The 26,086-nt window shown below is 37.7% G+C and overlaps 1 protein-coding gene across 2 annotated transcripts in view; it reads left to right on the top strand.

The window, feature by feature from the left end:
* The first annotated feature begins 827 nt into the window (after nt 1-827).
* creb3l1 (cAMP responsive element binding protein 3-like 1) overlaps nt 828-26,086 on the top strand; it is a 126,965-nt gene continuing 101,706 nt past the window's right edge. For both annotated transcript variants that reach the window (XM_088329737.1, XM_088329736.1), the window contains exon 1: nt 828-1,052. In XM_088329737.1, coding sequence (XP_088185863.1) covers nt 960-1,052 — 93 coding nt within the window. In that variant the 5' untranslated portion in view covers nt 828-959. The remainder of the gene's footprint in view (nt 1,053-26,086) is intronic.

The following is a 26,086-nucleotide window of genomic DNA, read 5'->3' as shown; positions in this document are numbered from 1 at the left end:
TTTCTTTTCTTTTTTTTTCTTTTCTTTCCTGTTCCTTATTTTACTTCTTCCTTTATTTGTTTTCTTGATTGTCTTTTCTTTTATTTTATTTTCATTTTTCCTTTCCTTTCCTTTCCTTTCCTTTCCTTTCTTATCCTTATTTTCCTTATTCTACTTCTTCCTTTATTTATTTTATTTATTGTCTTATCTTTTCTTTTCTTTTAATTTTTCCTTTCCTTTCCTTTCCTTTTCTTATTTTCCTTATTTTACTTCTTCCTTTATTTATTTTCTTTATCGTCTTCTCTTTTCTTTTATTTTCATTTTTCCTTTTCTTTCCTTTCTTTTCTTATCCTTATTTTCCTTATTCTACTTCTTCCTTTATTCATTTTCTTTATTGTCTTATCTTTTCTTTTCTTTTAATTTTTCCTTTCCTTTCCTTTCCTTATTTTCCTTATTTTCCTTCTTCCTTTATTTATTTTCTTTATCGTCTTCTCTTTTCTTTTTTTTTCTTTTCATTTCCTTTCATTTTCCCTTTCCTTTCTCCTTCTTTCATTTGCTAATCCCGCCCCTGTGAATGTTTATTTTTACCACCTGCCCCCGGGAGCTGTATACTATATCTTTAAAAATAGAAATAAAATTTAAAGAGCCGTTTGGGAGGCAAAAGAGTCGGCTCTTTTCAATGAGCCGAGTCCAAAGAGCCGTTTCTCAACAAAAAAAAGGAGCCGGAATCGCCATCACTGTCATCCAATCGCGCGCGAGTTGTGGGGCTTGTGGGCGGAGCTTATGCATATTCAGGTCTTGGTGGAGGCCAGCCTTGGGTAGAAGTTCCACGCGCGACGGAGGTTGCGGTTCTCCTCTCCTGCTGCTGGATGGAGGTCTACGCTCTTTCCTGCTCACGTTTCGGGAAGTGTGGCCGTTTTGGGACAGGACAGACATCTGGAGCGCCGCCATCAGGATATGCACGGCATTAGGTGACCACCATGGAGTCGATTTTGGACAATTTCAGTGGCGAGAGAGGAGCCAACCTGTTGGACCTGGAGGAACTCCACCATGGAGATTTTCTCACCAATGAGGTGAGGCACACTGCCGGGAAAACTACGGCCCGCGAGGCTTCTTCATCCCATTCGACCAACAGAAATGGCCAGAATAGAAGCAACATCTATACATCTATAGATCTATCTATAGATCTAGACATCTATCTAGACATCTATCTAGACATCTATCCATCTAGACATCTAAACATCTATCTAGACACCTATACATCTATTTATACATCTAGACATCTATCTATAGATCTATACATCTATCTATCTATCAAAACATCTATCTAGACCACATGTGTCAAACAGGCGGCCCGCGGGCCAAATCAGGCCCGCTAAGGGATTGAATCCGGCCCGCGAGACAACACTCAGAGAAGCGCAAGAGAAAAACGAGCTGCAGGTTGAAATATGTCAACTTGATGTTGCCAAAGCCAGGTGCCTCGAACAAAGACACTGTACTTGTATTTATTTCTCTCTTTCTGTCTCTCTGTCTCTCTCTCTTTTCCACCCTTTTTCTCCCACTCTCTGTCTCTTTCACTCTCTGTGTCTCTTTTTCTCTTCCTTTGTTCCTCTTTGTCTCTTTCTCTCTCTGCGTCTTTTTAACTTTTTTTGCTCTAACTTTCTTTTTTCCTTTTCTCTACTTCTGTCTTTCTATTTCTCTTTGGATTTCTTTACTCCTCTCCCTTTCTTTTCCCCCTCGCTCACGACTTTTTCTCTTTTGTTTCTCATGCTCTCCCTCTCTTTTTCTTTCTTTGTCCCGCCCTCTCTCCTTTTCCCCTCCCTCTTTCTCTTTTATTCATCTCTCTTTTTCTTTCTTTTTAATCTACTAGTCCGGCCCCCGACAGAATGTTTGTTCTATCGTGTGGCCCCCGAGTTATAATGAGTTTGATACCCCTGATCTAGACATCTATCTATCTAGACATCTATCTATCTAGACATCTATCTATCAATCTGAACATCTATCTATCTATCTAGACATCTATCTAGACATCTATCTATCTAGACATCTATACATCTATACATCTATTTATACATCTATACATCTATCTATAGATCTATACATCTATCTATCTATCTATCTATCTATCTATCTATCTATCTATCTATCTATCTATCTATCTATCTATCTATCTATCTATCTATCTATCGAGACATTTATCTAGACATCTATCTATCTAGACATCTAGATATTTATCTAACTAGACATTTAGACATCTATCTAGACATCTATCTATCTAGACATCTATCTAGACATCTATCTAGTGATCTGTCTATCTAGACATCTAGACATCTATCTATCTAGACATCTATCCATCTATACATCTATTTATACACCTATACATTTATCTATAGATCTATACATCTATCGAGACATCTATCTAGACATCTATCTATCTAGACATCTATCTATCTAGACATCTATCTATCAATCTGGACATCTATCTATCTATCTAGACATCTAAACATTTAGACATCTATCTAGACATCTATACATCGATACATCTATCTAGACCTCTATCTATCTATCTCGACATCTATCTAAACATTTATCGAGACATCTATCCATCTATCTAGACATCTAGACATCTATTTATACATCTATGCATCTATCTATAGATCTATACATCTATCTATCTATCTATCTAGACATCTATCTATCTAGACATCTATCTATCAATCTGGACATCTATCTATCTATCTAGACATCTAAACATTTAGACATCTATCTAGACATCTATACATCGATACATCTATCTAGACCTCTATCTATCTAGACATCTATCTAGACATCTATCTAAACATTTATCGAGACATCTATCCATCTATCTAGACATCTAGACATCTATTTATACATCTATACATCTATCTATAGATCTATACATCTATCTATCTATCTAGACATCTATCTATCTAGACATCTATCTATCAATCTGGACATCTATCTATCTATCTATCTAGACATCTAAACATTTAGACATCTATCTAGACATCTATACATCGATACATCTATCTAGACCTCTATCTAAACATTTATCGAGACATCTATCTAAACATTTATCGAGACATCTATCCATCTATCTAGACATCTATTTATACATCTATACATCTATCTATAGATCCATACATCTATCTATCTATCTAGACATCTATCTATCTCGACATATATCTATCAATCTATCTAGACATCTATCTATCTAGACATCTATCTAGACATCTATCTATCTAGACATCTATCTAGACATCTAAACATCTATTTATACATCTATACATCTATCTATAGATCCATACATCTATCTATCTATCTAGACATCTATCCATCTCAACATATATCTATCAATCTATCTAGACATCTATCTATCTAGACATCTATCTAGACATCTAGACATCTATTTATACATCTAGACATCTATCTATAGATCCATACATCTATCTATCTATCTAGACATCTATCTATCTCGACATCTATCTATCAATCTATCTAGACATCTATCTAGACATCTATCTATCTATCCAGACATCTAGCAATCCATCTAGACATCTATCAATCTATACACTTATCTATATGTTATCTATAGATCTATACATCTATTTGTACATCTATTTGTACATCTATCTATACATCTATCTATACATGTATCTATACATTTAGACATCTATCTAGATTCTAGAAGCTATCAATAATAGTAAACATAGTGACAAAAAGTGCTTTTTTGGTGCGTCTGGAACAAAAAATACTACAAAATGGCTACAAACTCAAATCGATTTGAGTCTACAGTAATATTGCAAGAAATACTACAAAAATACTAATATGGTAATACTTTAAAACACCTCTACAGAAAATACCACTACAGTAACACCCTAGTACAAAAACACAGCTACATAAATATGAGAGAAATACTACAATAATACTTTTACAGAAATATTACGGCAGAGGTACTACAACAATACAACTGCAGTCATACTACAAAAACATCAGTACTACTACAGCAAAACTATCAAATGATAACTTTAGATTTACTACAAAATACAACTACAATAATACTACAAAAATACTACATATATAGTACAAATATTTGACTATGGAAACACCACAAAAATACAACTTCAAAAATATTACAGTAATACTACAGCAATACTTTCAAATTATGACTTCAGAATTACTACAAAATACAATGACAGTAAAACTACAAATATAATACAAAGAATCTATGATGGAAGTACCACAAAAATACAACTACAAAAAATACTTCAAAAAAGTACAGTAATACTATAAAATACAACAGATATACTACAAAAAATGTGCAACGAAAATAGTAATAAAAATCCTATTGTAAAATACTACGAATTACTTCAAAATAAAATTACAGTAATACTACAATAACTGACTGCAGAAATACTACAAACATCAGGTAATACTACAAAAATACTAGGGATACATTACAAAGATTGTACTTTGGAAGTACCACAAAAATACAACTGCAAATATACTACAAAAGCAAAAGCACTACAGTAAAACTAGAGATAGATTACAAAAATTATACTATAGAAAATACGACCAAAATACTCCGATGCGGTGCTAGGAATGAAATGGACTGAACCATTTCAAGTGGAGTATTTCTGACACTGCGTTGTTCACGTTTTTATTGTTTTTGTATCTAGCGTTTTTTATCCTGTCTTTCATTTTGTGAAAGAAAGATGTAAGAATGCTATCGTTTCAGGGGGTGGGGTGGGTGGGGTCGAAGCCCCTCCTGAAACGGGCCGGTTACGCCCATGCGTCAGAGCACAGGGACCTGGATCGTGTTATCCGGACCTCCGCTTGCAGATCCTGATCCGCTCCGGGCGCTCTTACCTTTTGTTTTTTTTCACTTTTCGTGTGGCTTCTAAAGTTGAGATAGTGCCTTAAAGGGACAGTGTGTCATTTCCAGCGCCACCTAGTGTGCCAAAAAACGTTCACTCAGGGCTTTTAGGTTGAGAGTTTGGGGGGGGTGCTGAGAAACCAGAGTGTCTGTGGTCGGTTAAAAAAAAAGAATAATAATTTCACATTAAGGGGTATTGTCACGGTTGCCATGGCGCCCTTTTTAAGCTCAGTGCTCTCAGTTTTCCTTTGTCAGTCCGTCAACGAACCTCTGCCCCACAAGACATGGCTTCCTGTATTGTTCCCGTTTATTTTTGTCCTGTTTAATATCGGTTTCCAGTTTTGTTCCTGTCTATTTTTGTCCTGTTTATTTTTGTCTCCAGTTTTTGTTCTCGTCTAGTTCGTCCTATCTAATTTCGATATCCTGTTTCAATATCAATCCTGTCTGTCCCGTCCTGTCCGGTATCGACCCCATCCGTCCGATGTCCAGCAACTAGTAACCAGGCAAAGTAACGATTTGCCTTACTTTCAAATGTCTCACGGTTGCCATGGCGCCCAATGAGCCCCGCCTTTGTGACACCAGCTGCGGCTCATTGACAAATTGGCTTTCCGTCTAATTAAGCTCAGTGCTCTCATTCTTCCTTTGTCAGTCCGTCAACGAACCTCTGCCCCGCAAGACGTGGGTTCTGACTCTGTCCTGTTTCCTGTTGGTATTTCCTTTCCGATAGTCTTCCCGTTTATTTTGTCCTGTTTAATATCGGTTTCCAGTTTCGTTCCTGTCTGTTTTTGTCCTGTTTATTATTTTCTCCAGTTTTCGTTCCCGTCGAGTTTGTCCTGTCTAATTTCGATGTCCTGTTTCGATATCAATCCTGTCTGTCCCGTCCTGTCCGGTATCGACCCCATCTGTCCGATGTCCAGTGTTGGGCACTTTACTTTAGAAATAATATAGAATTTATAGTTACTTACTACTTCTTGAGTGAGTAACTGAATTACTCTGTACCAAAAGTAACTAGTAACCAGGGAAAGTAACGGTTTCCCTTACTTTCAAATGTCTCACGGTTGCCATGGCGCACAATGGGCCCCGCCTTTGTGACGCCAGCTGCGGCTCATTGACAGATTGGTTTTCCGTCTATTTAAGCTCAGTCCTCTCATTATTCCTTTGTCAGTCCGTCAACAAACCTCTGCCCCACAAGACATGGGTTCCTGTTTTCCTCTTGGTATATTCTGTCCAGTATTGTTCCCGTCTATTTTTGTCCTGTTTAATATCGGTTTCCAGTTTCGTTCCCGTCTATTTTGGTCCTGTTTATTATTCTCTCCAGTTTTCGTTCCCGTCTAGTTTGTCCTGTCTAATTTCGATGTCATCGGGCATTTAAGATAATGAAAGTGTAAGAAGTAAATTTTCAATAAGAAATAAGTAAACTGAATTTCAGACCCCTGCCCTAAAGCGATGCTAGACCATACAAATACGAAAGCTAACGGCTAACCGCTAAGCTAAATATTCGCTCACAACTTAAAAAAAAAAAAAGATTATTCTCCAGTGTATTAACTGAATTATTAAAAAAAAAATAGAATTAGATTATCTATAAAACAGAAACATCACTTTTCTTAAAAAAATATACAAGGATTCTTGCTGTTTGATATAATATTCTTCCAAAGTCATTCTATCACAAATAAGCCGGGTGGATAGAAGATTGGATTTGACTGCTTAGAGTGGTCAGAATTGTGAGCTGCAGTACTCAACTTTAGCCTCCAGAGAGTGCTAAAGACCCCACAAAAGTCATGTTTATCAATTTTGTTGACACAAAACCTAGCTAAAGACACTCGCAGAGGCCTAAAGTACAACTGTGTAACTTTTCACGAAATTCAGTTCCGACGTTTCGGAGCCTATAAGTCGTACACAAACGCACACACATACACGGGTGGGGATAACGTAGTTTACAAAGATGGATTAGATCGATAGATTCAGATTAGATTAGATTAGACAAGCATGCAGTAACTGCCCGGCGTTACCGGGCATGGCGTTGCTGGGCATTCTTGTTGAGCGAGGTTGTCGGGGATCCACTAGGGCAGGGGTGTCAAACTCATTTGAACTCGGGGGGGGGCACACGATAGAACAAACATTCTTTTGGGGGCCGGACTAGTAGATTAAAGAGAAAGAAAAAGAGGGATAAAGAAATAAGAGAAAGAGGGAGGGAAAAGGAGAGAGGGCGGGACAAAGAAAGAAAAAGAGAGAGAGGGAGAGAGCATGAGAAACAAAAGTCTTGAGAGAGGGGGGAAAAGAAAAGGAGAGGAAGGAAGAAATCCAAAGAGAAATAGAAAGACAGAAGGAGAAAAAAGAGAAAAGAAAGCGTTAAGGGTAGGAAGAGAAAAAGAGAAAAGAGAGAAAATAAAAAAAAGAAGTTAGAGCAAAAGAAGTTAAAAGATTCAGAGAGAGAGAAAGAGACAAAGACAGAGTGGGAGAAAAGGGGTGGAAAAGAAAAGAGAGAGAGAGAGAGAGAGAGAGAGAGAGAGAAATAAAAAATACAAGTACAGTGTCTTTGTTGGAGGCACCTGGCTTTGGACACATCAAGTGGACATATTTCAACCTGCAGCTTGTTTTCCTCTTGCGCTTCTCTGAGCGTTGTCTGGCGGGCCGGATTCAACCCCTCAGCGGGCCCGATCTGGCCCGCGGGCCGCCTGTTCGACACCCATGCCCTAGGGAGTGCCAAAGAGCATTTTTAGTATGGATTATGGGATGGGCGTCACGACAGCTGAGTGGTTTGCATCTTCGCGGCACAGATCTGAAGTCATGGGTTCGAATCCAGCTACCAGCCTTCCCCTGCGGAGTTTGCATGTTCTCCCTGAGCTTGCGCGGCTTCGAGCATCCATGTATGCTGGGATTTATTTACCCGCGTTTCATTAGCTAACCAATGTGTCAATCATCAGTTGAATTGATGACTATTGGCTAAAGTTATTTGGAGGTCAGGGGGCGGATCCTTTTTATCATTTACAGGCTCGCATAGGCTAAAGGGGCGAAACATAGCCTGCAATTGGCCGAAAAGATGTGTCAATCATCAGTTGAATCGATCGCTATTGGCTAAAGTTATTTGGAGGTAAAGGGGGCGGATCCTTTTATCATTTACAGCAGAGGTGTCAAACTCATTTTAACTCTGGGGCCACTCGATAGAACAAACATTCACTCGGGGGCCGGACTAATAGATTAGAGACAAAGAAAAAACAGAGAAAGAAAAAAGAGAGAGAGGGGGAGAAAAATAGAGAGGATGGGACAAAGAAAGACAGAGAGAGAGAGAGAGAGAAACAAAAGAGATAAAAAGAGAAATAGTGAAAGAGGGGGAAAAAATCCAAAGAAAAATGGAAAGAGACAAGGAGAGAAATGGAAGGAGAAAGCAAGAGATAGAGAGAGAAAAGAAGGAGAAAAGGAAAAAGAAGGTAAGAAGACATAAAGAGACAGAGTCAAAGAGGAACAAAGAAAGAGAAAAAGAGAGAGAGATAGAGAAAGAGAGAAAAAAAGGAGGAAGAGAGAGAGCAAGGTAAAGAGAGAAATACAAGTACAGCTTTGGCAACATCAAGTGGAAATTTTTTTTGTCTTGCGCTTCTCTGAGCGTTGTCTCGCGGGCCGGATTCAATCCCTTAGCGGGCCTGATCCGGCCCGCGGGCTGCCTGTTTGACACCCCTGATTTACAGGCTGGCATTCGCTTAAACGGCGAAACAAAGCCTGCAATTGGTCGAAAAAGATGAATGCGTATAGCACGTGGCTGACGGCATAGAGAAAGCATTTTTTTCTATTCTGTATTTGTAAATATTTCATTCTCCTGGATTTACTACACTCACGGATATAAGAGGACCATGGCTGCACATTATTATTGAACACAACGACTTCGGTGAGCTACTCTGGCTATATATTTTCCCTGTATCTTGTTTCAGACTGAACTCGATGTTTCTGTGATAAGCGGTGCAGATAATGGATGGAATGGGGTGTCTATTTTAAAATTCAACTCAAAAAAGTGTTTATTGTCATATATACAGTAAAGTTGCGAGCAAAAAAGAAAATAGAAACTAAGGAATGGTTGGCATTTGTTGAATCCCAAGACTTTAACCTTCTGAATGATATTTGAAATGATGCATTTGAGTGACATCGTACGGACACCGCATCCGCACGTGTTCTCGACACGTATTTGCTTCTTTTCAAGCTTTCCGAATGTTAAGGGGGTAATAAGTTGGACTCAACTCTCTGACTGTTTTGTCGACGTTCCCATTGTAGAGCCTTATAATCCGGTGCGTCTTATGTATGTCAAATATAGGACCAAAAACTATTTTTTCGGGGTGCGCCCTATAACCCGGTGCGCCTTATAGTGCGGAAAATACGGTACTTTATTGTCAGTAGTGCAAAGAGTGCAAGAGGAGCAGGCAAGAGCTCCAGTCAAACAAGGAGCACTGGACCAAATCCTGTCCCAGCACTCAACCAAAAAGGGTCCATCAGGCCCGCTAAGGGATTGAATCCGGCCCGCGAGACAACACTCAGAGAAGCGCAAGAGAAAAACAAGCTGCAGGTTGAAATATATATGTAACTTGATGTTGCCAAAGCCAGGTGCCACTCACAAAGACACTGTATTTGTATTTGTATTTCTTTCTCTCTCTCTCTCTCTTTCTCTCTTTCTCTTTCTCTTTCTATCTCTCTCTCTCTTGTTCTCTCTCTCTCTGTCTCTCTGTCTTTCTCTCTCCTCTCTCTCTCTTTCTCTTTCTCTCTCTCTCTCTCTCTCTCTGTCTCTCTCTCTCTCTCTCTCTCTTTCTCTCTCAATCGCTCCATCGATATTTCTCTCTCTCTCTCGCTCTCTTCCTCTCTCTCTCTTTTTTTTTCTCTCTTTCTCTCTTTCTTTCTCTCTCTGTATCTCTCTCTCTCTCTCTCTCTCTCCCTGTCTCTCTCTTTCTCTCTCTCTCTCTCTCTCTGTCTCTGTCTCTCTCTCTCTCTCTTTCTCTCCCTCTCTCTCTCTTTCTCTATCTATCTTTCCCTCTTTTCGACCCCTTTTCCCCCACTCTCTGTCTCTGTCTCTTTCACTCTCTGTGTCTCTCTTTTTCTCTACCTTTGTTGCTCTTTGTCTCTTTCTTTTCTCTCTTTCCTCTTTCTCTCTTCCTACCCTTTGTGCTGTTTTTCTCTTTTCTCTCCTTCTGTCTTTCTATTTCTCTTTGGATTTCTTTTTTCCTCTCCCTTTCTTTTCCCCCTCTCTCACCACTTTTTATCTCTTTGGTTTCTCACGCTCTCTCCCTCTCTCTCTTTTTCTTCTTTGTCCCGCCCTCTCTCTCCCTCTCTCTCTTTTTCTTCTTTGTCCCGCCCTCTCTCCTTTTCCCTCCCTCTTCCTCTTATTTCTTTATCTCTCTTTTTCTTTCTCTTTAATCTCCTCGTCCAACATTTTTATCCGTCATTGTTTGTCTATTTCTTTGTTTTCTTCTTCTTGTCTTGTTCTGTGTTCTGTTCAAGTTTCTTTTGTAGACGATTAGTAAAAGAAAACTACATCCCTTCGATCAGTCCGTGTCATGAACCGGGACAGGATCAGGACCCAAACGCGTGACGTTATTCACACCAGGCTTTTATTTCACAGGAAACGGGGAGTCATGCACGTTAGGCAGCAGTCTGGCGCGGAATGATAGGAAGCCAGAGGCCGACAAGATCGATACCAATTGCCCGAGTTGATATCGAACTATTGGGGGTCGATACTGGACAAGAATAGATACTAAAACAGCACAAACTAGACAGGAACAAAAACTGGAGAGAATAACAAACAGGACAAAAATAGACTGGAATGAAACTGGAAACCGATATTAAACAGGACAAAAATCAACGGGAACAATACCAGACAGGAAATACCAACAGGAAACAGGACCGAGTCAGAACCCACGTCTTGCGGGGCAGAGGTTTGTTGACGGACTGACAAAGGAAAAATGAGGGCACTGAGCTTAAATGGACAGAAAGCCAATCTGTCAATCAGCCGCAGCTGGCGCCACACGGGCGGGGCCGATGGGGCGCCATGGCAACCGTGACACCACTTTTTGACTCATCAGTCCAAATCCTCCAAAGGTCTAAAGATGCTTTTTGACAAATGTGAGACGACTCTTTGTCTTCTTTTGTGACAGATGTGGTTTTCGATACCAGACAGGACGGGACAGACAGGATAGATACTGAAACAGGATATCGAAATAAAACAGGACAAACTAGACGGGAACGAAAACTGGGGAGAATAATAAACAGGACAAATATAGAATGGAACCAAACTGGAAACCGATATTAAACAGGACAAAAATCAACGGGAACAATAAAGGACAGGAAACACCAACAGGAAACAGGACCGAGTCAGAACCACGTCTTGCGGGGCAGAGGTTCATTGACGGACTGACAACGGAAAATAGAGAGCTCTGAGCTTAAATAGACGAATAGCCAATCTGTCAATGAGCCGCAGCTGGCGCCACACGGGCGGGGCCGATTGGGCGCCATGGCAACCTTGACAGAGTTTGTGTCTTGATGAAATTATTAAAAAAACGGAACTTAAAATGACTGCGTATAACCCGTCCTTTCAGTAATGAGACATTTTTCATTTTTTTCAGCTTTTTAGGTAGATGTCTTAGATCTCAGGTGTCAAACAGTGAGAGAAGCGCAAGAGGAAAATGAGCTGTAGTTTTCAATATTTCCACCGGATGTCACCAAAGCCAGTTAACACTTGCAAAACAATTGTGGTCGTATTTCTCCATTTCTCTCTGACTCACTTCTTTTTTATTTATTTCTCCCTCTTTTTCTTTCTCCTGTTCATTCTCTCTTTCTTTCTTTTTCTCTATTTCTCTCTCACCCCTAACTCTTTCTTTTTCTTTGTCTTGCTCTCTTTCTATTTTCTCTCTCTCATTTACACTTTAATTCTCTTTATTTCTATTTATCTCTTTCTTTCTCACCCTCTTTCTTTCCTTTTTGGACCCCTCTCCCTCTCTCTCTCTCACTTTGTCTCTTTTTCTCCCGCTGACTCTTTTTCTTTCTGTGGTTTCACTTCTCTAATTCTTTTTATCTTTCTCTTTTTTCACTTTCTTTTTCTCTCTTTATTCATTTCCCCCTTCTTCTCCATTCATATCTCTATTCTGCTTTCTCTTTATCCCTCCCTTGTTCTCCCTATCTGTTTATCGCTCTCTCTTTCCCTCCTTCTCTTTCTCTCTCTTTTTTTTCTCTATTTTCTATTTCTCTCTCACTCTCTAACTCTTTCTTTTTCTCTGTCTTGCTCTCTTTCTATTTTCTCTCTCTGATTTACACTTTAATTCTCTTTCTTTCTATTTATCTCTTTCTTTCTCACCCTCTTTCTTTCCCTTTTTCGACCCCCCTTTCTCTCTCTCTCCTCACTTTGTCTCTTTTTCTCCTGCTGACTCTTTTTCTTTCTGTGGTTTCACTTCTCTTATTCTTTTTATCTTTCTCTTTTTTCACTTTCTTTTTCTCTATTTATTTCCCCTTTCTTCTCCATTCATATCTCTATTCTGATCTCTTTTTCTCTCACTGTTATTCTGTCTCCCTTGGTCTCCCTATCTGTGTATCGCTCTCTCTTTCCCTCCCTCTCTTTCTCTCTCTTTTTCTCTTTTCTCTATTTCCCTCTCACTCTCTATCTCTTTGTTTTTCTTCTGTCTTGCTCTCTTTCCCTTTTTCGACCTCTCTCTCTCTTACCTCACTTTGTCTCTTTTCTCCTGCTGACTCTTTTTCTTTCTGTTGTTTCACTTCTCTTATTCTTTTCATCTTTCTCTTTTTTCACTTTCTTTTTCTCTCTATATTCTTTTCCATTCCTATCTCTGTTCTGCTCTCTCTTTTTCTCTCACTGTTTCTCTGTCTCCCTTGTTCTCCCTATCTGTTTATCGCTCTCGCTTTCCCTCCCTCTCTTTCTCTCTCTTTCTCTTTTCTCTATTTCTCTCTCACTCTCTATCTCTTTCTTTTTCTTCTGTCTTGCTCTCTTTCTATTTTCTCTCTCTAATTTACACTTTAATTCCCTTCCTTTCTATTTTTCCTCTTTCTTTCTCACCCTCTTTTTTGTCCTCTCTCTCTCTCTCTCTCACTTTGTCTCTTTTTCTCCCGCTGACTCTTTTTCTTTCTGTCATTTCACTTCTCTTATTCTTTTTATCTTTCTCTTTTTTCACTTTCTTTTTCTCTCTATATTCATTTCCCCCTTCTCCACTATTCTGATCTCTCTTTTTCTCTCCCTTGTTCTCCTTATCTGTTTATCGCTCTCTCTTTCCCTCCCTCTCTTTCTTTGTCTTTTTCTCCCTCTCTCTTTCTCTTCAACTTACTAGTCTGGCCCCCGTGAGATTTTTTTTATAGCATTTGTGGCCCCCAGCTAAAACCAGTTTGACACCCCTGTCCTAGATCGAGATAAACGCCCCATATTATATAAATCATTTTAATGTTCTAAGGTCATGAGATCGAACCTCCCGTGTGGAGTTTGCATGTTCTCCCCGTGCTTGCGTGGGTTACCTCCGGGCACTCCGGTTTCAGGTGAATTGGCCGGTCCAAATTGTCCCTAGGTGGGAATGAGCGAGTGAGTTGTCTGTCCCTGTGTCCCCTGCCCACTGCCCGAAGACAGCTGGGATGGGCTCCAGCACCCCCGCGGCCCTACTGAGGAAAGGCGGTGCAGATGATGATGGGTTTCTAAGGGAAAATCCTATTGGAAGTGGTCCTACTTGTTGGGGAAAACATTTTTCTAGATTGAAAAAGTTTTCTGATTATTCTTGGAGAATTTTCTGTAACATTTCCGTTTCTAGAAAGAAATCATGAGAAAAAATAGGTTCCTGGTCTCCGTTTTCCCTTTCTTTTTTGGGGGGGAGGGTTCGACTCTCCATGCAAACCTTGCACTCCAGCTGTCGCAAAACACACCCCTCTCATTTGCATACCGACGTCTGATTGGCCGGGCGGAGGCCAGAAGAATGCTGGCCATGCGTCTGAGAGTTTGTGGGAGTTTCTGTGACTTTGCGCCGCAAAAAAAAACAAAAAAAAAAACGAGACACAAGTTCTGTCCCGTCCGTCCTGCGTGAAGGAGAATGACACACAAAAAGCAGCCAAACCGTTTTAGCCACAATGAATCAAATCAAGGAGCACGGGATTCCTCTTTGAATGGACCCATGCGGGGGAGAAACTGGAGTGCTCAAAACAAGTATTGATTTACAACACTCAGGCCAAAGTAGAAAGACGAAGAATTGTCACGAGGAGACCGGACCAGAGGGAGAACTCAATTGCGTTGACGATCAAAACTTTTATTTACCAAAATAAAAGTCGTCCAATACTCAGGGACAAGACAGAACAAACAGGCTTTAACTAAAAACACAGGTTTCTTCCGACTCAAACAAAACAGGACAGAGCAAAACAGAACAGGAGATGCAGACAGAAAATGCAATGAGCCAGCACCCGCAAAACCCCAACCCCCCCCTTAAGAAGCAAACGTGCAAATTAGGAGATATGCTTCAGCTGGTGCCCAGGGGGCGGGGCCAGACGGTCGCCACGGCGACCGTGCTGGACACGACAAGAAGTGGGAACAGAAAAAAAACGGAAAGAAATGTCCAAACAATGTCCATACTAGAAACAAGGACCAAAACTGGAAACGGAAACTGCAATGAACGAATGACAGAAACACCGAAAACGAGTAAAGTTAGTAGAGTTTTTGGGGAACCGGCTTCTTCGGCTCAGCTCACTAAAAGGAACCGGCTCTTTCGGGTCCTAAACGGCTCTTCGGGTTGTTTTTCCTTCTTTCAACCCTACATGACCAAATATGATGTAAGATTATGCACAAAATGACTTAAAGGAAGGGGGGAATAGAACAATAAAGAAAAAAATACCAAAATGAAAAAGTAGTGAAAAGCTGAGAAAAAAAGAAACAAAAGGAAGAGAAAAAAAGAAGGAAAAATTTAGAAAAAAAGCCAGAAAAAAAGAAAAGAAAGAACTGTAGGAAAAAAAAAAATAGAGAACAAAAAGAAAAAAGTAACAGCTCGGAAAAAATAAACACAATGAGATTTTTTTTAAAGGAATTTAAAAAAAGTAGAAAAAAAACACGGAAAAAAAGAAGAAAAAGTTTGTGTTGAAGTAGAACGAAGTTGAGTCAAGTCAGTAGAGTTTTTCAAGAACCGGCTTCTTCGGCTCGGCTCACTAGAAAGAAGCCTTTCGGGTCCTAAACGGCTCCTTGGGTTGTTTTTGCTTCTTTAATCCCAACATGACCAAATATTGTGTAGACATCTATCTAGAGAGAGAGAAAGGAGAGAGAGAAAGGAGAAGAGATAAAGAAATTTAAAAAAAAAGAGAGAGAGAGAGAGAAAACATAGGAAACAGATAGAGATACCCCGGAGAAAGAAAGTTAGAAAGATAGAGAAGGAGAGAAAGAAAGAAAGAACAAAACAGAAAGACAGAGAAAAGGAAATAGAGAAAGAGAAAGTGATAGAGAGCAAGTTACACACAGAGAGGAAAAGAAAGTGAGATAGAGATAAAGGGAGAAAAAGAGAGACAGAAAGGAGAAGAGATAAAGAAATTTAAAAAAAGAGAGACAGAGAGAAAAAGACAAGGGCAGAGAGAGCAAAGGAAATAGAGAGAGAGACAGAGAGAAAGACAAGGAAAGAGAGAGCAAAGGAAATGGAGAGAGAGAGAGAGAGAAAAAGAGAGAGAGACAGCAAAGGAAACGGACAGAGATACTTGGAGAAAGAAAGTTAGAAAAAGAAAGAAAGAGAGAAAGAAAGAAAGAACAAAACAGAAAGACAGAGAAAAGGAAATAGGGAAAGAGCAAGTGATAGAGAGCAAGTTACACACAGAGAGGAAAAGAAAGTGAGATAGAGATAAAGGGAGAAAAAGAGAGAGAGAATGGAGAAGAGATAAAGAAATTTAAAAAAAAGAGGAAGAGAGAGAGAGAGAGAGAGATCGATGGAGCAATTGAGGGAGAGAGAGAGAGAGCGAGAGAGAGAACATAGGAAACGGATAGAGATACCCTGGAGAAAGAAAGTTAGAAAGATAGAGAAAGAAAGAAAGAACAAAACAGAAAGACAGAGAAAAGGAAAATAGAGAAAGCAAGCGAGAGAAAGCAAGTTACACACAGAGAGGAAAAGAAAGTGAGACAGAGATAAAGGGAGAAAAAGAGAGAGAGAAAGGAGAAGAGATAAAGAAATTTTAAAAACAGAGAGAGACACAGAGAGAAAAAGACAAGGACAGAGCAAAGAAAATAGAGAGAGAGAGAGAGAGCAAAGGAAGCGGATAGAGATACTTGGAGAAAAAAGTTAGAAAGATAGAGAAAGGGAGAAAGAAAGAAAGAGAAAGAAAGAAAGAAATGGGTTGCTTTGGGTGTGGCGCTCGGCTTTGGCGACATCCAGTGGACCTATTTGAAGCTGCCGCTCATTTTTCTCCTATGCTTCTCTCTTCATTGTCTTGCCGGCCACTTCAAACATCGCCAAGCTGCGTGTCCGTTGTTGAAGCCGAACGGCAGAATTCATGTCAGTTTACAGCAGCCCATAGACCAGGGCTGTCAAACTCATTTGAACTCGGGGGCCACACGATAGTACAAACATTCTGTCGGGGGCCGGACGAGTAGATTAAAGCAAAAGAAAAAGAGAGATAAAGAAATAAGAGAAAGAGGGAGGGAAAAGGAGAGAGGGCGGGACAAAGAAAGAGAGAGGGGGAGAGAGTGAGAAACAAGAGATAAAAAGTTGTGAGAGAGGGGGAAAAGAAAGGGAGAGGAAGAAAGAAATCCAAAGAGAAGTAGAAAGACAGAAGGAGAGAAAAGAGAAAAGAACGTGCAAAGGGTAGGAAGAGAGAAAAAGAAAAGAGAGAAAAGGAAGTTAGAGCAAAAGAGGTTAAAAGACACAGCGAGGGAAAGAGACAAAGAGCAACAAAGGACGAGAAAAAGAGAGACATAGAGAGTGAAAGAGACGGAGACAGAGTGGGAGAAAAGGGGAGGGAGGGAGAGAGAGAGAGAGAAACAAAAGATTAAAAAGTCGTGAGAGAGGGGGAAAAGAAAGGGAGAGGAAGAAAGAAATCCAAAGAGAAAGACAGAAGGAGAGAAAAGAGAAAAGAAAGTGCAGAGAGAGAAAGAGAAAAGGAAAAAGGGAAGTTAGAGCAAAAAAAAAGACACAGAGAGAGAAAGAGACAAAGAGCAACAAAGAAAGAGAAAAAGAGAGACACAGAGAGTGAAAGAGACGGAGACAGAGTGGGAGAAAACGGGAGGGAGAGAGACAGAGAGAGAGAGAGAGAGAGAGAGAGAGAGAGAGAGAAACAAAAGATAAAAAGTTGTGATAGAGGGGGAAAAGAAAGGGAGAGGAAGAAAGAAATCCAAAGAGAAAGAGAAAGACAGAAGGAGAGAAAAGAGAAAAGAAAGTGCTAAGGGTAGGAAGAGAGAAAGAGAAAAGGAAAAAGGGAAGTTAGAGCAAAAAAAGACACAGAGAAAGAGACAAAGAGCAACGAAGAAAGAGAAAAAGAGAGACACAGAGTGAAAGAGACAGAGTCAGAGTGGGAGAAAAGGGGTGGAAAAAAAAGAGAGAGAGAGAGAGAGAAATAAAAGTACAGTATCTTTTTGAGAGGCACCTGGCTTTGGCAACATTGATTTGACATATTTCAGCTTGTTTTTCTCTTGCGCTTCTCTGAGTGTTGTCTGGCGGGCCAGATTCAATCCCTCAGCAGGCCTGATATGGCCCCCGGGCCACCTGTTTCACACCTCTGCCATAGACACAAAAGTGGTAACTCATATATAGGAACTGGGAAGCGACTTCATTTTAGTTATCAAAGTCAAGAACGACAAAAGTTCTTTTGATGGGCACTGGATTTTCTTTCTTTTGAAGGTACTTGAAAAATTGAAACGTATGGCTTGAAAGTGCTTGAAAGTGCTTGAACGTGCTTGAAAGTGTTAAAGTGCTTGAAAGAGCTTGAAACTACTTGAAACTACTTGAAATTACTTGAAAGTACTTGAAAGTACTTGAAAGTACTTGAAAGTACTTGAAAGTGCTTGAATTGGACCCATCTCTGATTTTTTTTTCTTTTTTCTTCCTTATTTTCTTTCTTTTGAAGGTACTTGAAAAATGGAAATCTATGCCTGAAAGTGCTTGAAAGTGCTTGAAAGTGCTTGAACGTGCTTGAAAGTGTTGAAAAGTGCTTGAAAGAGCTTGAAACTACTTGAAATTACTTGAAAGTACTTGAAAGTGCTTGAATTGGACTCATCTCTGATTTTTTTTTCTTTTTTCTTCCTTATTTTCTTTCTTTGAAGGTACTTGAAAAATGGAAATCTATGCCTGAAAGTGCTTCAAAGAGCTTGAAAGTGCTTCAAAAGTACTTGAAAGTGCTTGAATTGGGCCCATCTCTGATTTTTTTTTCTTTTTTCTCCCTTATTTTCTTTCTTTTGAAGGTACTTGAAAAATTGAAACGTATGGCTTGAAAGTGCTTGAACGTGCTTGAAAGTGTTAAAGTGCTTGAAAGAGCTTGAAACTACTTTAAATTACTTGAAAGTACTTGAAAGTACTTGAAAGTACTTGAAAGTACTTGAAAGTACTTGAAAGTACTTGAAAGTGCTTGAATTGGACCCATCTCTGATTTTTTTTTCTTTTTTCTCCCTTATTTTCTTTCTTTTGAAGGTACTTGAAAAATTGAAACGTATGGCTTGAAAGTGCTTGAAAGTGCTTGAACGTGCTTGAAAGTGTTAAAGTGCTTGAAAGAGCTTGAAACTACTTGAAACTACTTGAAATTACTTGAAAGTACTTGAAAGTACTTGAAAGTACTTGAAAGTACTTGAAAGTGCTTGAATTGGACCCATCTCTGATTTTTTTTTCTTTTTTCTTCCTTATTTTCTTTCTTTTGAAGGTACTTGAAAAATGGAAATCTATGCCTGAAAGTGCTTGAAAGTGCTTGAAAGTGCTTGAACGTGCTTGAAAGTGTTGAAAAGTGCTTGAAAGAGCTTGAAACTACTTGAAATTACTTGAAAGTACTTGAAAGTGCTTGAATTGGACTCATCTCTGATTTTTTTTTCTTTTTTCTTCCTTATTTTCTTTCTTTGAAGGTACTTGAAAAATGGAAATCTATGCCTGAAAGTGCTTCAAAGAGCTTGAAAGTGCTTCAAAAGTACTTGAAAGTGCTTGAATTGGGCCCATCTCTGATTTTTTTTTCTTTTTTCTCCCTTATTTTCTTTCTTTTGAAGGTACTTGAAAAATTGAAACGTATGGCTTGAAAGTGCTTGAACGTGCTTGAAAGTGTTAAAGTGCTTGAAAGAGCTTGAAACTACTTTAAATTACTTGAAAGTACTTGAAAGTACTTGAAAGTACTTGAAAGTACTTGAAAGTACTTGAAAGTACTTGAAAGTGCTTGAATTGGACCCATCTCTGATTTTTTTTTCTTTTTTCTCCCTTATTTTCTTTCTTTTGAAGGTACTTGAAAAATTGAAACGTATGGCTTGAAAGTGCTTGAAAGTGCTTGAACGTGCTTGAAAGTGTTAAAGTGCTTGAAAGAGCTTGAAACTACTTGAAACTACTTGAAATTACTTGAAAGTACTTGAAAGTACTTGAAAGTACTTGAAAGTACTTGAAAGTGCTTGAATTGGACCCATCTCTGATTTTTTTTTCTTTTTTCTTCCTTATTTTCTTTCTTTTGAAGGTACTTGAAAAATGGAAATCTATGCCTGAAAGTGCTTGAAAGTGCTTGAAAGTGCTTGAACGTGCTTGAAAGTGTTGAAAAGTGCTTGAAAGAGCTTGAAACTACTTGAAATTACTTGAAAGTACTTGAAAGTGCTTGAATTGGACTCATCTCTGATTTTTTTTTCTTTTTTCTTCCTTATTTTCTTTCTTTGAAGGTACTTGAAAAATGGAAATCTATGCCTGAAAGTGCTTCAAAGAGCTTGAAAGTGCTTCAAAAGTACTTGAAAGTGCTTGAATTGGGCCCATCTCTGATTTTTTTTTCTTTTTTCTCCCTTATTTTCTTTCTTTTGAAGGTACTTGAAAAATTGAAACGTATGGCTTGAAAGTGCTTGAACGTGCTTGAAAGTGTTAAAGTGCTTGAAAGAGCTTGAAACTACTTTAAATTACTTGAAAGTACTTGAAAGTACTTGAAAGTACTTGAAAGTACTTGAAAGTACTTGAAAGTACTTGAAAGTGCTTGAATTGGACCCATCTCTGATTTTTTTTTCTTTTTTCTCCCTTATTTTCTTTCTTTTGAAGGTACTTGAAAAATTGAAACGTATGGCTTGAAAGTGCTTGAAAGTGCTTGAACGTGCTTGAAAGTGTTAAAGTGCTTGAAAGAGCTTGAAACTACTTGAAACTACTTGAAATTACTTGAAAGTACTTGAAAGTACTTGAAAGTACTTGAAAGTACTTGAAAGTGCTTGAATTGGACCCATCTCTGATTTTTTTTTCTTTTTTCTTCCTTATTTTCTTTCTTTTGAAGGTACTTGAAAAATGGAAATCTATGCCTGAAAGTGCTTGAAAGTGCTTGAAAGTGCTTGAACGTGCTTGAAAGTGTTGAAAAGTGCTTGAAAGAGCTTGAAACTACTTGAAATTACTTGAAAGTACTTGAAAGTGCTTGAATTGGACTCATCTCTGATTTTTTTTTATTTTTTCTTCCTTATTTTCTTTCTTTGAAGGTACTTGAAAAATGGAAATCTATGCCTGAAAGTGCTTCAAAGAGCTTGAAAGTGCTTCAAAAGTACTTGAAAGTGCTTGAATTGGGCCCATCTCTGATTTTTTTTTCTTTTTTCTCCCTTATTTTCTTTCTTTTGAAGGTACTTGAAAAATTGAAACGTATGGCTTGAAAGTGCTTGAAAGTGCTTGAACGTGCTTGAAAGTGTTAAAGTGCTTGAAAGAGCTTGAAACTACTTGAAACTACTTGAAAGTACTTGAAAGTACTTGAAAGTACTTGAAAGTACTTGAAAGTACTTGAAAGTGCTTGAATTGGACCCATCTCTGATTTTTTTCTTTTTTCTTCCTTATTTTCTTTCTTTTGAAGGTACTTGAAAAATGGAAATCTATGCCTGAAAGTGCTTGAAAGTGCTTGAAAGTGCTTGAACGTGCTTGAAAGTGTTGAAAAGTGCTTGAAAGAGCTTGAAACTACTTGAAATTACTTGAAAGTACTTGAAAGTGCTTGAATTGGACTCATCTCTGATTTTTTTTCTTTTTTCTTCGTTATTTTCTTTCTTTTGAAGGTACTTGAAAAATGGAAATCTATGCCTGAAAGTGCTTCAAAGAGCTTGAAAGTGCTTCAAAAGTACTTGAAAGTGCTTGAATTGGGCCCATCTCTGATTTTTTTTTCTTTTTTCTCCCTTATTTTCTTTCTTTTGAAGGTACTTGAAAAATTGAAACGTATGGCTTGAAAGTGCTTGAACGTGCTTGAAAGTGTAAAGTGCTTGAAAGAGCTTGAAACTACTTTAAATTACTTGAAAGTACTTGAAAGTACTTGAAAGTACTTGAAAGTACTTGAAAGTACTTGAAAGTACTTGAAAGTGCTTGAATTGGACCCATCTCTGATTTTTTTTTTCTTTTTTCTCCCTTATTTTCTTTCTTTTGAAGGTACTTGAAAAATTGAAACGTATGGCTTGAAAGTGCTTGAAAGTGCTTGAACGTGCTTGAAAGTGTTAAAGTGCTTGAAAGAGCTTGAAACTACTTGAAACTACTTGAAATTACTTGAAAGTACTTGAAAGTACTTGAAAGTACTTGAAAGTACTTGAAAGTGCTTGAATTGGACCCATCTCTGATTTTTTTTTCTTTTTTCTTCCTTATTTTCTTTCTTTTGAAGGTACTTGAAAAATGGAAATCTATGCCTGAAAGTGCTTGAAAGTGCTTGAAAGTGCTTGAACGTGCTTGAAAGTGTTGAAAAGTGCTTGAAAGAGCTTGAAACTACTTGAAATTACTTGAAAGTACTTGAAAGTGCTTGAATTGGACTCATCTCTGATTTTTTTTTCTTTTTTCTTCCTTATTTTCTTTCTTTGAAGGTACTTGAAAAATGGAAATCTATGCCTGAAAGTGCTTCAAAGAGCTTGAAAGTGCTTCAAAAGTACTTGAAAGTGCTTGAATTGGGCCCATCTCTGATTTTTTTTTCTTTTTTCTCCCTTATTTTCTTTCTTTTGAAGGTACTTGAAAAATTGAAACGTATGGCTTGAAAGTGCTTGAAAGTGCTTGAACGTGCTTGAAAGTGTTAAAGTGCTTGAAAGAGCTTGAAACTACTTGAAACTACTTGAAAGTACTTGAAAGTACTTGAAAGTACTTGAAAGTACTTGAAAGTACTTGAAAGTGCTTGAATTGGACCCATCTCTGATTTTTTTCTTTTTTCTTCCTTATTTTCTTTCTTTTGAAGGTACTTGAAAAATGGAAATCTATGCCTGAAAGTGCTTGAAAGTGCTTGAACGTGCTTGAAAGTGTTGAAAAGTGCTTGAAAGAGCTTGAAACTACTTGAAATTACTTGAAAGTACTTGAAAGTGCTTGAATTGGACTCATCTCTGATTTTTTTTCTTTTTTCTTCGTTATTTTCTTTCTTTTGAAGGTACTTGAAAAATGGAAATCTATGCCTGAAAGTGCTTCAAAGAGCTTGAAAGTGCTTCAAAAGTACTTGAAAGTGCTTGAATTGGGCCCATCTCTGATTTTTTTTTCTTTTTTCTCCCTTATTTTCTTTCTTTTGAAGGTACTTGAAAAATTGAAACGTATGGCTTGAAAGTGCTTGAACGTGCTTGAAAGTGTTAAAGTGCTTGAAAGAGCTTGAAACTACTTTAAATTACTTGAAAGTACTTGAAAGTACTTGAAAGTACTTGAAAGTACTTGAAAGTACTTGAAAGTACTTGAAAGTGCTTGAATTGGACCCATCTCTGATTTTTTTTTCTTTTTTCTCCCTTATTTTCTTTCTTTTGAAGGTACTTGAAAAATTGAAACGTATGGCTTGAAAGTGCTTGAAAGTGCTTGAACGTGCTTGAAAGTGTTAAAGTGCTTGAAAGAGCTTGAAACTACTTGAAACTACTTGAAATTACTTGAAAGTACTTGAAAGTACTTGAAAGTACTTGAAAGTACTTGAAAGTGCTTGAATTGGACCCATCTCTGATTTTTTTTTCTTTTTTCTTCCTTATTTTCTTTCTTTTGAAGGTACTTGAAAAATGGAAATCTATGCCTGAAAGTGCTTGAAAGTGCTTGAAAGTGCTTGAACGTGCTTGAAAGTGTTGAAAAGTGCTTGAAAGAGCTTGAAACTACTTGAAATTACTTGAAAGTACTTGAAAGTGCTTGAATTGGACTCATCTCTGATTTTTTTTTCTTTTTTCTCCCTTATTTTCTTTCTTTTGAAGGTACTTGAAAAATTGAAACGTATGGCTTGAAAGTGCTTGAAAGTGCTTGAACGTGCTTGAAAGTGTTAAAGTGCTTGAAAGAGCTTGAAACTACTTGAAACTACTTGAAAGTACTTGAAAGTACTTGAAAGTACTTGAAAGTACTTGAAAGTACTTGAAAGTGCTTGAATTGGACCCATCTCTGATTTTTTTCTTTTTTCTTCCTTATTTTCTTTCTTTTGAAGGTACTTGAAAAATGGAAATCTATGCCTGAAAGTGCTTGAAAGTGCTTGAAAGTGCTTGAACGTGCTTGAAAGTGTTGAAAAGTGCTTGAAAGAGCTTGAAACTACTTGAAATTACTTGAAAGTACTTGAAAGTGCTTGAATTGGACTCATCTCTGATTTTTTTTCTTTTTTCTTCGTTATTTTCTTTCTTTTGAAGGTACTTGAAAAATGGAAATCTATGCCTGAAAGTGCTTCAAAGAGCTTGAAAGTGCTTCAAAAGTACTTGAAAGTGCTTGAATTGGGCCCATCTCTGATTTTTTTTTCTTTTTTCTCCCTTATTTTCTTTCTTTTGAAGGTACTTGAAAAATTGAAACGTATGGCTTGAAAGTGCTTGAACGTGCTTGAAAGTGTTAAAGTGCTTGAAAGAGCTTGAAACTACTTTAAATTACTTGAAAGTACTTGAAAGTACTTGAAAGTACTTGAAAGTACTTGAAAGTACTTGAAAGTACTTGAAAGTGCTTGAATTGGACCCATCTCTGATTTTTTTTTCTTTTTTCTCCCTTATTTTCTTTCTTTTGAAGGTACTTGAAAAATTGAAACGTATGGCTTGAAAGTGCTTGAAAGTGCTTGAACGTGCTTGAAAGTGTTAAAGTGCTTGAAAGAGCTTGAAACTACTTGAAACTACTTGAAATTACTTGAAAGTACTTGAAAGTACTTGAAAGTACTTGAAAGTACTTGAAAGTGCTTGAATTGGACCCATCTCTGATTTTTTTTTCTTTTTTCTTCCTTATTTTCTTTCTTTTGAAGGTACTTGAAAAATGGAAATCTATGCCTGAAAGTGCTTGAAAGTGCTTGAAAGTGCTTGAACGTGCTTGAAAGTGTTGAAAAGTGCTTGAAAGAGCTTGAAACTACTTGAAATTACTTGAAAGTACTTGAAAGTGCTTGAATTGGACTCATCTCTGATTTTTTTTTCTTTTTTCTTCCTTATTTTCTTTCTTTGAAGGTACTTGAAAAATGGAAATCTATGCCTGAAAGTGCTTCAAAGAGCTTGAAAGTGCTTCAAAAGTACTTGAAAGTGCTTGAATTGGGCCCATCTCTGATTTTTTTTTCTTTTTTCTCCCTTATTTTCTTTCTTTTGAAGGTACTTGAAAAATTGAAACGTATGGCTTGAAAGTGCTTGAAAGTGCTTGAACGTGCTTGAAAGTGTTAAAGTGCTTGAAAGAGCTTGAAAGAGCTTGTAACTACTTGAAACTACTTGAAAGTACTTGAAAGTACTTGAAAGTACTTGAAAGTACTTGAAAGTACTTGAAAGTGCTTGAATTGGACCCATCTCTGATTTTTTTCTTTTTTCTTCCTTATTTTCTTTCTTTTGAAGGTACTTGAAAAATGGAAATCTATGCCTGAAAGTGCTTGAAAGTGCTTGAAAGTGCTTGAACGTGCTTGAAAGTGTTGAAAAGTGCTTGAAAGAGCTTGAAACTACTTGAAATTACTTGAAAGTACTTGAAAGTGCTTGAATTGGACTCATCTCTGATTTTTTTTTCTTTTTTCTTCCTTATTTTCTTTCTTTGAAGGTACTTGAAAAATGGAAATCTATGCCTGAAAGTGCTTCAAAGAGCTTGAAAGTGCTTCAAAAGTACTTGAAAGTGCTTGAATTGGGCCCATCTCTGATTTTTTTTTCTTTTTTCTCCCTTATTTTCTTTCTTTTGAAGGTACTTGAAAAATTGAAACGTATGGCTTGAAAGTGCTTGAAAGTGCTTGAACGTGCTTGAAAGTGTTAAAGTGCTTGAAAGAGCTTGAAACTACTTGAAACTACTTGAAAGTACTTGAAAGTACTTGAAAGTACTTGAAAGTACTTGAAAGTACTTGAAAGTGCTTGAATTGGACCCATCTCTGATTTTTTTCTTTTTTCTTCCTTATTTTCTTTCTTTTGAAGGTACTTGAAAAATGGAAATCTATGCCTGAAAGTGCTTGAAAGTGCTTGAAAGTGCTTGAACGTGCTTGAAAGTGTTGAAAAGTGCTTGAAAGAGCTTGAAACTACTTGAAATTACTTGAAAGTACTTGAAAGTGCTTGAATTGGACTCATCTCTGATTTTTTTTCTTTTTTCTTCGTTATTTTCTTTCTTTTGAAGGTACTTGAAAAATGGAAATCTATGCCTGAAAGTGCTTCAAAGAGCTTGAAAGTGCTTCAAAAGTACTTGAAAGTGCTTGAATTGGGCCCATCTCTGATTTTTTTTTCTTTTTTCTCCCTTATTTTCTTTCTTTTGAAGGTACTTGAAAAATTGAAACGTATGGCTTGAAAGTGCTTGAACGTGCTTGAAAGTGTTAAAGTGCTTGAAAGAGCTTGAAACTACTTTAAATTACTTGAAAGTACTTGAAAGTACTTGAAAGTACTTGAAAGTACTTGAAAGTACTTGAAAGTACTTGAAAGTGCTTGAATTGGACCCATCTCTGATTTTTTTTCTTTTTTCTCCCTTATTTTCTTTCTTTTGAAGGTACTTGAAAAATTGAAACGTATGGCTTGAAAGTGCTTGAAAGTGCTTGAACGTGCTTGAAAGTGTTAAAGTGCTTGAAAGAGCTTGAAACTACTTGAAACTACTTGAAATTACTTGAAAGTACTTGAAAGTACTTGAAAGTACTTGAAAGTACTTGAAAGTGCTTGAATTGGACCCATCTCTGATTTTTTTTTCTTTTTTCTTCCTTATTTTCTTTCTTTTGAAGGTACTTGAAAAATGGAAA

Source organism: Urocampus carinirostris, chromosome 3, assembly GCF_059441175.1.
Source record: "Urocampus carinirostris isolate Australia breed hairy pipefish chromosome 3, RoL_Ucar_1.0, whole genome shotgun sequence".
NCBI classification, from domain to species: Eukaryota; Metazoa; Chordata; class Actinopteri; order Syngnathiformes; family Syngnathidae; genus Urocampus; species Urocampus carinirostris.
This window is presented reverse-complemented; position numbering and strand designations above follow the sequence as displayed.